The 17,392-nt window shown below is 39.0% G+C and overlaps 1 protein-coding gene across 5 annotated transcripts in view; it reads left to right on the plus strand.

The window, feature by feature from the left end:
- The window catches only part of LOC128699603 (zinc finger protein 90), a 207,155-nt gene extending 191,556 nt beyond the window's left edge, over positions 1-15,599 (plus strand). For all 5 annotated transcript variants that reach the window (XM_070099355.1, XM_053792326.2, XM_070099354.1 and 2 more), the window contains 4 exons: positions 443-632; positions 1,263-1,336; positions 7,843-7,997; positions 9,860-15,599. In XM_070099355.1, coding sequence (XP_069955456.1) covers positions 443-632; positions 1,263-1,336; positions 7,843-7,997; positions 9,860-10,646 — 1,206 coding nt within the window. In that variant the 3' untranslated portion in view covers positions 10,647-15,599. The remainder of the gene's footprint in view (positions 1-442; positions 633-1,262; positions 1,337-7,842; positions 7,998-9,859) is intronic.
- Positions 15,600-17,392: the final 1,793 nt, after the last annotated feature.

Consider the following 17,392-nt stretch of genomic DNA (forward strand, 5'->3'; position numbering starts at 1 on the left):
CATTGTTTCTCTTATTACAGTTTTTATCATTTTCACTTTATTGTAAAATTATCAAGATAAAGTGGGATGTAACAGTTCAGAAGATATCAGTGATTATGTAATTATTTTTCATGCTTAATGACAAAAATAAATAGCTACTGTTACTGAATGTGTAAATAAACAAATAATTACTGTAAATCAACTAAATACCAGTATTGAAAGGCTAAAAAATGTATACAGGTTACAGATTTGCTGCCTTCATTCTGGGTAATTATCTTAAGTTTCATCTCCAAAGTAATTACTTTAGCACCACTGTAAGGTTGAAATATTGTAAGTCGAACCATTGTAAGTCGAGGAGCACCTGTACTGTATGAGATATTCACTTGCATAAAAAAAAAGTTATTCACAGTATTTTTTTCTAAAATGTTAGTATGAGGAAATTTTAATGTTTATTATTTGACAGAGTTGCGAGGTGTGTGGGCGTGTGCTTCACAACATTACTGCGTACAAAGTGCACATGCTGCGTCTACATGATAAAATACCAAAATCTTCAGCTCTAGATAGTGCAAATAAGAAGAGCTGTGACATATGTGGAAAAACATATCGGGGAGCTTCGGGGCTTTCATACCACCTGGCAGCCAAGCATAATAAAGGTAATGAAATGACACATTTTATATAAAGCACTGCCTGCACTCTAAGGGACGGGTAGGGATGAATGAATGATGGTGAGTGTGTTTTTTTCCTCTTTGAGTCACCATGCCTATGTATATATGTATGTACAGTATGTATGTATATGTACACAGCTTTTTTAGCCCCTTATTTAACTGAAGCATTGGTAAGATATCACAGACTTTCATCATAAAAACTGGTACCATTAGTACAATTTAAAATATCCTAAAACTAGTATGTGTCTGTTCTCAGACCGGGCCGTAGGGGCGTTGATCCCCGAAACCTGCTCCAGGTACCATGAACATACCTTTCAAACACATCCTCCTAGGTGTGTCAGCAGCCATTTAAATATAGTACTTCATGTAATGATGAAGTATCCAAATAGTGTCATAAACATTGGTCAGTGGTACCAATGAATCTACACAGGCAATAAAACAACAGTTCAAGTCAGCACAGTAATGTATATTTCTGCCTTATTCTGAGGCCTTTTTTCAGTAGACTGCTGAAGAAGGCCTCAGTATGAAATGCACTTTGATAATTGTTTTATTATCTCCATGTAGCCTTATTTGTGAAATTATCTGGGATATTGAGAGAAATTTTTGTAACCTCCATAGGTCCTCGGTATCCGTGTGACAAGTGTGACCGAGTTTTTCCTCACAGTCGCAACCTTTCATCACATAAAGCTCAAGTAAGTTTAGAATATATATTATTGTTTTCTACAACTCCATTTAAGGTTTCTTCTTCCCTACTTACCATAGTATAATTTGCTCATTTCTAACATTTCTTTACTTGTCATCATAATATACGTACTTGCTCCTAACATTCTTGTTCCCTCGTTTATAACACTCCTCTTCTCCTCTTTTCATAGTACAACACAGAATACTCATAACTCTCTTTTTCTTTTCCTAGCATAGCATGCAAAGAGTACGTAACCTTTATTCGGCGCATGGACACACCCTCATTTACAGGCTATCTCCCCCAACCAGCGAACCAGGTTGCTAAGAGTTGGTGATGGGGCCCCATCGTTCAACTAGTGACCAGGTTCTAGCCAATAAGAAGGTGGGATTGGCAATCGCAGAGGTTATGTGGATACCGCTCTCCTGTCTGCCCTTGTCATTCTCATTCTAGAGCTGGTTGAGCACGGTCTGCTATCTTGTGGCTTCTATTTCTGCCTTGCTTACCGTGACGTGCACTATACTTATTACTGTACATAGTGTACATATTGCTGTTCTAAATTGGTGAAGGATAATATAAGTCTAAACTTTTTCTGCTGTGTTTCTTTTGCTCCCATTACACCTGGGATAACAGGCCTTTGAAATCCTAGGTTGTAATATGGGTAGCCTGTCCGAGAGCTGGAGCTGGACTTAGAGAAACGGTTGAGCTTAGGGTGAAGCTTGTAGCAGGAACATTGTGTAGCTTGCTGTCTCGCTTCGCTTTACAAATTTTGCGTGTCAGTTGCTTATGATCAGCCTTGCTATTGTGTGATCGTTCAACAGCTCGCTACTAGCTTGTTCAGTGTGCTCGCTTCGCTACGGTCAATCTTGTGTGCAGTCGGCTTTGCTTGTATGCGTATTCTGGAATCGTACTGTGCATAGCTAAGCGTGTTCTGCAAATTAACGTGTTACGTTGGGGTATTCGTACTGTGCATAGCGAATAACTTATGCCACCTAGACGAGTCAGACGCCTGGTGTCGGCATATACTTTGCATAACCTACCTAAATTGTCCCTACAGCGTTGTTGGCAAATTGCTCGTTCCATTGGCATTCCCTATAAACGCACTCTTACAGCTGCGCAACTGCGTTCACTTATTGCTGACAAACTTATTGAAGAAGAGATGGCACATCAAACTCCTCCCTCTACGGGAGCTAGGGAAAAAACTCTTATGTTCTCGCAGGAGGAAGATGATACACCTACGGAGCAAGATGGTCAGTATAGTGCAGCTGGGTTGTCTCGAGGTGAATCAGCGTCCTTGGCACTTGAGCTGGCAAAAATCACGCTGGAGCAAACTAGGGAACAGAGAGCATTCGCAAGGGAAGAATTTGATAGGGAAAGAGAAAGGAGGCAGTTTTCGCATTCTGTAAACGATTTCAGTTTACAAAAAGCAGTACAGCTTGTTCCCCGCTTCAATGAGGCCGAACCAGAGCAATTTTTCGAAAGCTTCGAAAATCAGGCTCGAGCCTTGAGGTGGCCGGAACAGCACTGGGCAGCGTTGGTTCATACAGCATTATTGGGTAAGGCACAGGAATTTACGTCGGTATTAACTGACGCTGAATTCTCTGATTATCAAATAGTGAAGACCACAGTGTTGGGAGCATATACATGTATCCCAGCTAAATATCGTAAGACCTTCAAATTGAACAGGCGGCAGCTTGGTCAATCCCTGGTGGACTTTGTGAGACAGCAAACCAAAGCTTTTACCAGCTGGTATAAAGCGAGTGGTGTCTCTAACTTTGAGGAGCTGGTGCAGCTTATTCTGATTGATAACCTGCTGGAGTCTGTGGGACCCGAGGTTCGTGTCTTTCTGCAGGATCGTGACTTAACCACTGCATTGGAGGCAGCCAGGTGGGCTGATACCTTCGAAACGAACCGCTCCTTGTCCGAGCGGTCCCGTCTCTCTTTTCAACAGTCTGGCGTGAGCAGAGATCGACAACATTGGAGAATGAAGTGCCAGCTGGAGGGAGAGCGTCTACGTCATCCAAATAAGTCACCTGGTGAGCCACGCTTCTCAACATATGGTCCCCCTGCGGAGAGGCAAACTACTTATGGAGCATCTCGACAACAATATCCAGAGAGGCACCAGCCAGAACGACACCACTTGCAACGTCATCAGGGAGTAAAGGGCAAGCCTGTCGTCTGCTTCAGGTGTAATAAAGTAGGTCACATCAGTTCCAACTGCCCCCAAAAACCTCAACCCATCGGGGAAAATCTCTAATATCCCTAGTAACATGTCCCCTAGAGAAGTAGAAAAAGGTATGGCCCCTTATTATTGCGAAAGTCTTATTTCCCTTCAGGAAAACTCAGAACCAACTAAAGTAAATACCTTTAGAGATACTGGAGCATATTGCTCACTTGTCAGAGAAGGAATATTACCCCTTTCAGAGAATACTTCTTTGAATTCCTCAGTTTTATTGGAAGCCTTTGGAGGAGCTATATATTCTGTTCCTTTGCATAAAATTTATGTACAGTGCAAATATTACACTGGGTACTTGACTGTAGGTGTCTCAAAAGGATTTCCCATGAAAAATGCCATGTTATTACTGGGTAATAACATTACTACTGTTAGTTCGTGTCCTGAACCTATAATGATTAATTCTTCTCCGGTGTTGGCCATAACTCGGGCAACATCCCAAGGGTTGTCTGGAGAGAATGTTGACCTATCCTTGGACGACTCCGATCTCGGAATAGCCACATTGTTTTACGAGGAAAACTGGCCAGAGCCTCGTAGATCAAGTGAACAGACCCCGATCAAGCCTTCCTATTCCCAGGTTGCAGGATTGCCAGATGTCTCTGTTTCCATGCCCGAGGGACTGTCCTTCCGGGAGGAACAACGAAAGGACCCTTCTTTAAAATTCGCTTTTGAGGTAGCCATGGGTAAATCCTCTTTGGGTCATCCAGTCAAGTATGAAGTTAAAAATGATTATTTGGTCTGCACTGAGACTGGTAAGGAGATAGAGGGCCGGCAATTATACGACAGGTTAGTGGTTCCAACCAAGTATAGACCTCAGATATTAAATATAGCTCATAATACGTCATTAGGAGGTCACTTAGGAATTACAAAAACCTTGTATAGAATCACAAAAGAATTTTATTGGCCAAAATTAAAGGAAGATGTGAAGAATCATATTAGGTGTTGCCGAGAATGTCAGCAAGTTGGAAAACCTGGACATTCCATTAAACCTGCACCTCTCCAACCCATACCTGCTGATGGAGAACCTTTTGCAGATTTAATTATAGATTGTGTAGGTCCACTACCTAAGTCAAAGTCTGGAAACCAGTATTTATTTACAATTATGGATAAAGTAACCAGATATCCTGATGCAATCCCTATGCGTAGTATCAATACTAAAGCTATTCTCAAAGCTTTAACAAAATTCATTTCTTGTTTTGGCATTCCTAAAACTATACAAAGTGATCAAGGTACTAACTTCACTGCCAAAGCATTTAGGGAAGTATTAACTAGGTTAGGGATAATTCACAACTTATCCACTGCCTATCACCCTCAGTCCCAAGGCGCCTTGGAAAGATTCCACCAAACATTAAAAACAATGATGAGAAGTTTTTGCATGCACTTTCCTACAGACTGGGATGAATCACTACCTTTGTTGATGTTCTCAGTAAGAGAGACGGTGCAAGAGTCTACAGGGTATAGTCCGTTTGAGCTGATCTTTGGGCACAATGTACGAGGTCCTCTTCGGGTGCTCAAAGAAGGATGGATGGGAGAAGACGTAAGCTCAGCACTCTACAACCCATCTTCAAGGTTGCAGGTGGCACGTGAGTTAGCCAAGGCTAACCTAAAGACAGCTCAAAGTAAGATGAAACAGAGGTATGACAGAAGTGCACAATTCCGCTCCTTCCATCCAGGAGACAAGGTGTTGGTGCAGGAACCTATACCTGGCCACACCTTGAAAGCTAGATTTACGGGACCTATGCAGATAGTAAGTAGATTATCTGATTTAAATTATGTGGTAGCTCCCATTGATAAGACCTCAAAAACAAAAACTTACCACATTAATCAAATCAAGGCCTTTCATACACCAGATAAAGTCCCAGTAATGACTCTGTCCTCTACCTCTGAGGACGACTCTGACTCTTTGCACTCTATCTCTGAAATTAATACTAAACTTTCAAATTCTGTCCTCCTCAAGGATCCTAGCCCGTTAATGGATGGATTATCTGAAATACAAGCAACCAATTTAACTGAGCTTCTACAGTCATATCCTAATATTTTTTCGGATGTGCCGAAAAAATGTACGTTAGGTTACCATGATGTAGATGTGGGAAAATCTAAACCAATTAAACTCTCCCCCTACAGAGCTAATCCTGAAAAGCAAAGGGTACTTCAGCAGGAAGTAGACTTCTTGTTAGAACATGGTTTAGTGGAGGAGTCATCTAGTCCATGGGCTTCACCGTGCATCCTAGTAAAAAAGGCTGATGGAGGGTTTCGTATGTGCACAGACTACCGTAAAGTGAACGAGGTCACAATTACAGATGCTTACCCTCTTCCTCATCTGGATGACGTAATTGACTTTGTGGGTAAGGCTACTTTTGTGTCCAAATTAGATCTCCTTAAAGGTTACTATCAGGTACCTTTGACAGATAAGGCGAAGGAAATCTCTGCCTTCGTAATTCCAGGAGGTCATTATCAGTATACAGTTACCCCCTTCGGAATGAAAAATTCCCCCTCTTCATTCCAGAAACTCATCCATCAGGCTATTAAAGGACTTGAAGGCACGGCAGCATACCTAGATGATATTGTTGTGGTGTCTGATACTTGGGATCAACACCTACTTAGACTTAAAGCTCTGTTTGAGACCTTTAAGAATTCCCAATTAACAGTTAATTTATCTAAATCTTCCTTTGGCCAGGCCACTGTCACTTTTCTAGGCCATGAAGTAGGTAGTGGTAATGTTGCACCTAAACTTGCTAAAGTTCTTTCGATTAAAGAATATCCAGTTCCTCATGATAGGAAATCTCTTCAACGTTTCCTAGGCATGATAGGATTTTACAGAAGATTCTGTAAGAATTTCTCAGATATTGTAGCCCCTCTTACCTCTCTTACCAGTCATAAAGTTCCCTTTAATTGGACGTCACATTGTAACACTGCTTTTAATAAAGCAAAAAGATTATTGTGCTCTGCACCCATTCTCCTGTCTCCAGACTTCTCCAAACCTTTTTCATTACAGGTTGATGCTTGTGAGTCTGGGGTTGGGGCGGTACTATTACAAATCGGGAACAAGGAGCTGCAGCCAATCGCATACTTTTCAGCCAAGTTCCAGCCACATCAGAGAGCTTACTCTACCATTGAAAAAGAAGCCCTCGCGCTGGTACTGGCTTTGGAGCATTTCGATGTTTATGTGGGCCAGACATCGCAGGTGGTCACAGTCTACAGTGATCACAACCCGTTAGTCTATCTCCAAGCCATGAAGAATCACAACACAAGGCTTATGCGTTGGACGCTCAGGCTGCAGCCCTACAACATAAAAATTAAATATATTGCCGGCAAAGAAAATGTGTTGGCAGACTCTTTGTCAAGAGTCTAGTTTAATATTTTATTTAGGTTAGGATGTATTTGTGGTAACCCCCTTTCAAGCTCTTTTTTTTATCCCCTGATGTGGGGGTTTTTTTTAGTGAGGGGATACGGGCTACCGTCCGCCTGTATCTTGGACCTATGCTAGCCTGTCTGACTGCTGTCTCACTCTAAGTTTAGGGTTTGGCTTTGGTCACTAGGAAAGCTGAGCTCTATCTAAGAGTGGGATGGTGGAGAGGATAGGCGGTCCCATTATTTTGTGCCATGGCGGCACGGTTACCACTGGGAGGTGGCAGCCTAATCCTGAGCCTTCTCGGGGGTGGGGGGGTGGCATGCAAAGAGTACGTAACCTTTATTCGGCACATGGACACACCCTCATTTACAGGCTATCTCCCCCAACCAGCGAACCAGGTTGCTAAGAGTTGGTGATGGGGCCCCATCGTTCAACTAGTGACCAGGTTCTAGCCAATAAGAAGGTGGGATTGGCAATCGCAGAGGTTATGTGGATACCGCTCTCCTGTCTGCCCTTGTCATTCTCATTCTAGAGCTGGTTGAGCACGGTCTGCTATCTTGTGGCTTCTATTTCTGCCTTGCTTACCGTGACGTGCACTATACTTATTACTGTACATAGTGTACATATTGCTGTTCTAAATTGGTGAAGGATAATATAAGTCTAAACTTTTTCTGCTGATTTTCTTTTGCTCCCATTACACCTGGGATAACAGGCCTTTGAAATCCTAGGTTGTAATATGCACTTTTAACACTTCCTCCTCTCTTTTGATAGTATGCTCATTTCTAACACTATTTCTCATCTCATTATAGTACAGTACAGCATATTCATTTTAAATACTCTTAAAATTGTAATATGCTTGTGGTTTGGGATGCTTCCTATACTGATACCAAGCTTCCATGTTTTCACATACACTCAGCACGTAACAATTTTTCAGGCACATGGAAGTTACTCTGTGATTTGTGAGTACTGCGGAGAGACATTTAAACTACAAACTCAGTTGAACTCTCACATTAACTCTGTACATCATGGAATTACATCCTGGGAATGTACTCTTTGCTCTTCCAAATTCTCCTCACATATTGATTATAGGTAAGTGGAATTTGTATATATTATCATCATAATGTTTCGAGATCTTTGCCAAATTTGTTAACTGATACAAGTGCATACTGTAATATACAGTACATGAGACTCATGGAGGATTGAGCTTCCATAACTCCCTGTGCTAATTGAACCACAAGGTTTAGGGTTTCCTATAAATATAATCAGGGACATGCTTTTTTTTCTGGAATTCCAGTTTTGAGCTTTAGGAGCTTGAGTATCCAACAGGTTTTTATAAGTATGCTACATCGGAGTGAATTGAGAAAAGTGATTTTTAATGTTTATGTTGTTAGAGTGTGAACAAGGTAGCATTTATGAAGGAGTTCAGGAGAAAAAGTTAGCCTGACTTAGAGTCCTGGTGGTGGGTTGAGCAGTGTCTGCACTCTGAAGGAGGGATAGAGATGTTGCAGTCAGAAGGTAATCTGAATTGTGATGTCATCACACTTCTGGCAAGACTTCAATTGAATGCATGATGGTGAATGTGTTTCCTTCTTTGGGTCACCTTGCCTTGGTGGGAGACAGCCATTAAGATAAAAAAATTCTTTTGCTATCTTCAAGCTCAATACATTTTAAAGTATAAAATGCAGATTTGAAATGTAGATCTAGAGGCAATCCTGTATTACCTGTTGTGTCCTTATCTTAGTAACAAGAGTTGTGGTTGTAAGCTTTCAATAGTTTTAATTTTCTTGCCTGGATTTCCTGGAGTTGTAATTCACATGTGGAAGTGAGGCAACATGTGTGCTTGAACAAATAAATGGAAAAAATAATGGAGAAGCATACATTTATTACATATTCTAACTTATGAAACTGCTGTACAATACTGTATTATTAAATTTTATTGGCTGTAAAATAATGTTTATTACAGAATATTCTGAGCTGTATGGTGTTGTTGCTTCTCCACAAAGACAAATTTAACAATTAATTCCCTATTGAAAATGTTACCAAGTCTTTCTAGAAACATCTTGTACAGTATTCAATTTTTTTTTGGCTAGATATCCTGTCCTGCACTCTTCCCTCTGGCACCATTGTGAAACTGTTATTATCCCTGATAATAGTACATGATACATTAGACATTGCTAACTCACAAGGCTAAGCTCATAGATCTATCATAAACCACATTTGTTGAAAGCTTACATGAATAGTGAGAATATAGAATGTAGTCCTAATAAAAACTTGCTTGCATATTGCATCTCTGTACCAGTACCTGTCAGCACTACATGTCTAGATTTATTCTGTACAGTAAGCATCATAAATATGCATACACATAAACAGACCACACAGAAAATGAGACTGCTCACCATAACCTGTTGTTTAAAATAGATAATAGGAAATATTTATGTGTTCCTTACCTAAATTAATATATTGTAGGATTACCCTTCCTCTTGATGCACTCCTTAAGTCTCCAAGGCATTGATAAGACTAACTTATGGACGGTAGAAAAGTCAGTACCCTCCCACACCTGGTTAATGGCACTCAAGATTTTGGGGTTAGGTAACAGGTCCACGCAATGAAGCTTACGCTTAATAAGTTTTGGACATTCTCAATCAGATGTAAGCTCAGTGAGTCTAGACCAGTCATTAAAATATTGAAAAATCACAATAATTCAGCCAGTTCTTTGTCTTTGGCATTATGTCAAGGTACAGTGTCTTCCATACAAAAGTTACACTGGCACTTCATGAATTTGTCAGGCAAATACGTAGTCTGCTAAAGTTGGACTTTTTAGGTGTGCATATTTATGATGCCTAGTGTATATGCATATTACTGCATTAGTACTGTACTGTACAATATTAGAGCTATACAATATCAGTGTTTTATTATATTTATTAGACACTATACTGTTGTTTATTTTGTAGGTTACATATTAATAAGCACAAGAGAGTGACATACGAATGTGATGCTTGTGGCAAGCAATATTCTTGGCGAGAGGCACTGAGGAAGCACAAACGTACAAAGCACGAATGCTTTCTTGCATCTGTGTCCTATGACTGCTCTGCTGTGACACCTTCAATAATTTCTGAGACCATTTCACCACATGACGAAGGCATAGATAATGTAACAGTGCTTCCTAAAGAAAACACCGAAAGTTCAGTGGAGGGAGTAAGAGTAACATCTGCAGCTTCATTACAAAAATTACTGGAAAAACCTGAGAATGTAGACAATGGTATATACATTGATGCTGCTCTAGAACCAATCATATTAGGGGGTAACTTACAGGTTAGCCAGAAGGCCATGGATAGTGGATCTGTTTTAACTTCACTGATATCTGCAACTGACCTGAGTATTGGTGAGAGGGAAATTATATCTGACACTCCCGTACTCTCCATGGTCTCTAGTGCTGAATGTGACTCGCCTGAAAAAGACATAAATACTAACACTGTTATTTCAGTACCAGAAACAGATTGTGTAGGTAACTTTGAGAGAGTAGAAGACAGCAATGAGTTACCATTTGTTGTATCTGATAAGGTAAGATGTTTGGAAGATAGGCTTCCATTGCCACAAGGAGCTGCCAGGACTTGTGAAGCTGTATTACCATGCAGAGAAGCTCAGGCCATCACAGCTGCTCATGTGGAAGAAGTGGTTATTGTAGAAACTGATGCTAATGCTAATTTTGACTATATTGTGTATCATGTATCTAGTTAATAATATTAAAACCTTGCTGGCATAATATTTTTATTATGTATTTTCTTTATGCTTATATATAGTTATGTGAAAAATATTGTACCTTAGTTGTAACAGACCTCAGTAAAATGAATTTCAGAAATATAGAACAAAATGTACTGGGTTAATTGGTTCATAAACAGCAGATAAAGTTCATTGGTTACAGAATTGTCCATTATAGTTACAATCGTGGCAAAATAATCACATCTTTATCCATTACTGCCCACCTTCTTTTTCTTATTAATCCATTATATTGAGGGCTTACTGTTATATAAATATTATTACAGTAATAGTTCCTAAGAAAAAAAAAATAGGTGATCAAAGATATTTAACCTTGTCCTCTTTCCCACTTACATTTTTTCTGAGAAACTTCACTATGTACAGCAGACACCAGATAATACTGTATATCTATAGTTCCTGAATTGCCTGTTACACAATTCATAATGTACAGTACAGTATATCAGTCTTTAATAAACAGCATCTCTCAATTTGCTGCAGAAATGTTGTTTACACCATGGACATTACATTAGTACTCTCTTCAGGGGGAGTGTCTTGATGCTGGTGAAGGCATCTTGATCCAAGGGATTTGAACTATCCCCCTCCTTGGATTGAACCTGATTACTTCCCATGCCACATTGGGCCATGGGAAATGCTAAACCCATAAGGGAATTATACAGTACCAGGGTAAACGGGAAGCAATCAGATTCAGTCCAAGGAAAGGGAAGGTAACTTATAGTCTTTAGATCAAGAGCTCTTTACCATCAATAAGGCACTTCAAACTGTTACCATATGCTTTTTTTAAAACTGATATGCAAAGTTGATTGTATTTACTGATGGTAAATTGTATGGGATCCCATTCACCAGAACACACCATCTTCATTTTGGATGCCTTTTGTATAAACCCTGACATGCTTACTGCCCACCCTTCTCTCTGATAGGAGGGTAATTGTAAATTGATTGGCAATGCGTCTGTTCATCACACAGTGTTGAAGGACCCACATGGGTTTAGCACTTCTTGTTAATATATTTTCTGTGACAGTTTCACCTCTGCTGTAAACATTCTGATTTCTTACCTAGCACCAATTTGCTATATCAGCTGTGACTTACCATTTTTTTCAGTCAATTTTCTTCCTTAAGCACATCTATATCTTATCCTTTACATCCCTTTTTCTCCTTCACTTATTTTTATTCTTTCTTTCTTTCTTCTTTTAACACACTAACACACTGGCCATATCCCACTGAGGCAGGATGGCCCAAAAGAAAAAACAAAAGTTTCTCCTTTTACATTTAGTAATATACAGGAGGGCCCCACTTATACGGCGGGTTAGGTTCCAGGCTACCGCCGTAAAGCGGAAACCGCCGTAAAGTGGAACACCCTTTTTTTCCACTTACAAATGCATACAAACACTAGATAACAAGTTTACACTAACATATATTATGTTAGCAATAGAACCAGGCATCAAAAAAAAATAAAAAAGTACAATACACACATAGTGCACTCATTACTTACCTTAAAATATTTATAGTCTTAATCTAGGGTGAGACAAGTAGTATTTATTGTAAGAAATCAAGTGTGGTATGTATGGTAGTCAGCCAGGCTACCATACCAGGCCACCCCACCCACACATACTATTCTATGATATTTAAGCATCCCAGAGCGATAAAATGTATATACAGTTCACTCATTACTTACCTTAAAATATAGGGTGAGATGAGTAGTATTTATTGTAAAAAATCAAGTGTGGTATGTATGGTAGTCAGCCAGGCTACCATACCAGAGAGAAAGAATGAGTGCATGAGAGAGGACAGGCGCAGAGTTATGTAAACAAACCAGGCGAAGGTAAGTTTTGTAAACAGTGTACACGTCTGGTTTGTGTACAAGTTACATTGTGTACAGGTTGTCTCTACATTGATACGGTAGAATAAATAAAGAAGAACACTCCCATTCTCATGTAACATCATTTTGAGAAGAAATGATGCTCTGAGTGAAGGCAATGGAAGTAAGTCACTCTGACTTTTTTGGGTTATCCTAGGTTCTCTACACATATGTTGTTATGTATTTATGTTATGTATCGTGTTTATTATATAATTTTGAAAAAAATATCACGGATGGATTAATGAAAATGTGTATATTAACGTAATATACAACATTTAATGATACACCGAGCTCAGACAGCGTAAACAAACAAACTGAACAGGTTGTGGACGATCACTCGGTCAGGCGAAATAGACGGTATTAATACGTGTCCAGTTTTAGTTCATTTATGTACATTTGTAAGAGTTTGTGAAACTTTTACCCTATAATATTTTTATTATTATTATAATAATTAAATCACGAAACAAATACTCTTACACTGTGTACAAGTTAGTACAGAATTATAGCTATAAAGTGAAGGCATACGAAAGGAATATTTTTTCTACAGTTATCCCTAGTAACAGGTGACGGGCTAGAGAAAACGTAATTCTTCCGACACTTCTACAAACCGTTTGGTAAACATCTCATATATATTTGTATAAATTTTTATACTGTGGGTGCATGTATCATGTTTGTGTGTTACATAATGTGTTTCTTATATAATTTTGAAAAAAATATCATAGATTAAGGGAAATGTCTATATTAACGTAATATGCGACATTAATGCACCCAAGAGATTATTATTATTATTATTATTATTATTATTATTATTATTATTATCATTATTGCATCAAGAGTAGAGACTTAGTGATTTTAATGTGTACCTACATGCCAGCACAGTGTGTAAGTTTATTTAGGTACAGGTGTACACAAGTTTAATTATCAAGTACAATACATATAAAATATACAATAACTTTAAAACACTTGAAATTTTGGAAAGTTTCCAGACATAATAAGGAGATGTGCTCAGGGAGAATGTAAACAAACTCGGTGGGCAGCTGTGACCGTATTAGAAAGACAGGTGGGGGGAGCCGTATAGCGAGTTTTGGTCATAATTTGAAATGTCCGTATTAGCGGAACGCCGTAAAGCGAACCGCTGTAAAGCGGGGCCCTGCTGTATACAGGAGAAGGGGTTACTAGCCCCTTGCTCCTGGCATTTTAGTTGCCTCTTACAACACGTATGACTTACGGAGGAAGAATTCTGTTCCACTTTCCCATGGAAGTAAGAGGAAATAAACAAGAACAAGAACCTGAAAGAAAATAGAAGAAAACCCAGAGGGGTGTGTATATATATGCTTGTACATGTATGTGTAGTGTGACCTAAGTGTAAGTAGAAGTAGCAAGACGTACCTGAAATCTTGCATGTGTATGAGACAAAAAAAAAGACACCAGCAATCCTACCATCATGTAAAACAATTACAGGCTTCCATTTTACACTCACTTGGCAGGACAGTAGTACCTCCCTGGGCGGTCGCTGTCTACCAACCTACTACCTAGGACTTATTTTTATTATTATTATTATATTTTTTTATCACACGGACCATTTTCCACCAAGGAAGAGTTACCTGAAAAAGACACTTTCACCATCATTTTCTTTGTCACTGTCTTGCCAGAGACATGTAGATACTACAGTTCAGGTGCCCTTCCGGAACTGCAAATATCCCCATCCTTTCTTCAGAGTACAGTCACTGAATGTCCCACCTCCAGGACTCTAGTCCAGCTAACCAGTTTCCCTGAATCCGTTCTTGAAATGTTACCTTGTTCACACTACAACAGCTCGTCAAGTCCCAAAAACCATTTGCCTCCACTCAGTCTTATCTAACACAATTACACATGCCTGCTGGATGTCCAGTCCCCTTGCACACAAAACTTTCTTCACCCTGTCCCTCCAACCTTTCCTGGGGTGACCCCTACCCCACCTTCCCTCCACTACAGTAAAGTATAAAATTATGTGTTAATGTTTTAGGTATATACATATACAGTGGAACCTTGGTTTTCGTCTTTAATTCGTTACAGAAAGTCTGACGAAAACCGAATTTGACGAAAACTGAAGGAATATTTCCCATGAGAAATAATGTAAATCCAGTTAATCCAATCCAGACACCCAAAAGTATTAACAAAAAATACATTTTATAGAGAATAACTATATGTAGTTTTACATACAGAAAACAATGAGAAATAAATATAAAGGACTATTGAAATGGGTAAATGAACATTTAACATAACTTTTGCCTTTATTGAAGACTATTGTTGGTGTATGGCAGATGGCAAGGAGGGGAGGGGAAGGAGAGGTTATTGTTTGGAAGGGGAATCCCCTTCCATAAGGACTTAAGGTATCAAGTCCTATCCGGGGTTACGTCCCTTCTTTGTTTTTTACTGGCACTCTGACCAGCTTGAGAGTCACTGGACCCCTGTCCAGTGACTGTCCAGAGAGGTCTGTTTCTGGCATCTCTTTAAGATTTGCCTAAAATGGGACAAGGCATTGTCATTGAACATGTTGCAGACATGGCTTGCAACAGCTTTGTTAGGGTAATACTTTTCACCTGTCTTATCCTCCTCCTCTGAAGCAATGAGTGGCGAGTGGCGAATATATTTACTGTAGGAAGTCTGAATAAATGAAGAATGAGTATAAGTGAAAACCACTGCATTAACAAAACGCTGTAAAAAGGGGCCCTCCTGTGTTATGCTCTTTTATATTCTATTAATCTTAGGTTTTAAGTTGCCTGCATAACCATATATACAGTACAGTGGACCCCCGCTTTACGATCAGCTCCCAATGCGACCAATTATGTAAGTGTATGTATGTAAGTGCATTTGTACGTGTATGTTTGAGGGTCCGAAATGGACTAATCGAATTCACAATATTCCTTATGGGAACAAATTCATTCAGTAATGGCACCTGAACATACCTCTGGAATGAAATAATATCGTAAGGTGGGGGTCCACTGTACTGTTAAATGTTATCCAGTTTTGTAAAAACTATGCTTTTTTTTCATGTGGAAATAAAGTATTTATTTATGTATTCATTTATAATTCCTCTCATCATGAATCCCTCACTGGCATCCAGGAATCTTGTTTGAGATGTTTACCCTTCAAGGGTTTCTGGATGCTTCTGAAGGGCTCTTAATCTAAGGAATTGGAGCTGCCCTCCCCTTCTTTAGATCAGTATAATTGCCTTCTGTTTTGCAGGTGTTGTATGACCTCTGCAGATTTAGCAGTTCACCATAAATACAATGCCCAATGTATGTGTAGTAATATCAATACCATCATTTTAAATAGTGAATTGAGAAATATGAGAAATATTTGAAATTTACATTTAAATTTTCATAAGTTCAGTTAGATTAGATTAGATTTTGACACTGAAGTGGCTAGTTTATTGTGCATCCCATATCCGTCCTGTGGATTTTACTGCAAGATCGTATGGACACACAAAAGGCCTAGGAACTAGACCCCCAAAAGGGTTAACAGGGGTACATTTGGATTTTTATCTACAGTTCACTTACTTATTACAAGCAAATTTAGGAAATTTGTTTAATATATCTGGTATCTTATTTTCATTAATAAGATGTCTTGATATGTCACATAGGTTTTTATACTGTCTATCTCTATATTTCTCAATAAGTGGACAATTAAGCACATAGTTTTCAAGATATTGACCATAGGGCTGGCCACATACTTTGCATTTGGTTTGATCATCATCTGTGTGTCTGCCAAACTGCCAGAAGTACTTGTAACCAAGCCTAATTGTGGCCACTACAATATCAGTCACTCTGTTCACATTGTAAGTTGCTCCATAAACATACGTATCTACATTTGTGTTATAGTGGGTTATAGATCTACTCGAGTTTCATTATTTACTTCTCTCCTAACATTATTCCTAATGCTAGACATAGATAGGCCAAAGTTATTCTACATTCTCCTTCAGGGTACTTTTCTTTATTCTACATTCTCTCCAGGGTACTTTTCTTGGCTGTTGTACAGTATCTACTTTATCATGAAGGAGTAATTTAATTAGATTTAGATTTTGCCACCGAAGTGGCTAGTTTATTGTGCACCCCATATCCATCCTGTGGATGGTAGTGTGAGAGCATATGGATACACAAAAGGCCTAGGAACTAGGCCCCAAAGGGTTAACGGGAATACATATGGATTTATATCTACATATCTATAGTTCAATTATCTGTTACAAGCAAATTTAGGAAATTTTCTTAGTATATCTGGTACAGTATCTTATTTTCATTAATAAGATATCTTGACATGTCACATAGGTTATTATACTGTCTGTCTCTGTATTCCTCAATAAGTGGACAATTAAGCACCTAGTGTTCAAGACAGTGACCATATGCCTGATCACATAATTTACATTTAGTTTGATCATCATCTGTGTGTCTCCCAAACTGCCAGAATTACTTGTAACCAAGCCTAAGCCTGGCCACTACAACATCAGTCAGTCTGTTCACATTGCACGTTGCTCCATAAACATACTTATCTATGTTAATGTTATCATAGTGGATTATAGATCTACTCAGGCTTCTAACTGCATTCCTATAACAATCATTTTCATTATTTACTCCTCTCCTAATATTATTCCTAATGCTAGACACAGATATACCAAAGTTATATTCTATATTCTCCTGCTGGGTACTCTTCTTGGCTAACATATCAACTTTATCATGAAGGAGTAATCCAATGTGTGATAGGATCCATAGCAATTGTACATTAATTCCGTTGTCCCTGATTTTTGAGTATCTATACCTGGCTTCTCCAATGAGCATGTTTTTGGAGTCATTATATGAGTTAAGAGCATTCAGTG

This window comes from Cherax quadricarinatus, chromosome 67 (genome assembly GCF_038502225.1).
Source record: "Cherax quadricarinatus isolate ZL_2023a chromosome 67, ASM3850222v1, whole genome shotgun sequence".
NCBI lineage: Eukaryota > Metazoa > Arthropoda > Malacostraca > Decapoda > Parastacidae > Cherax > Cherax quadricarinatus.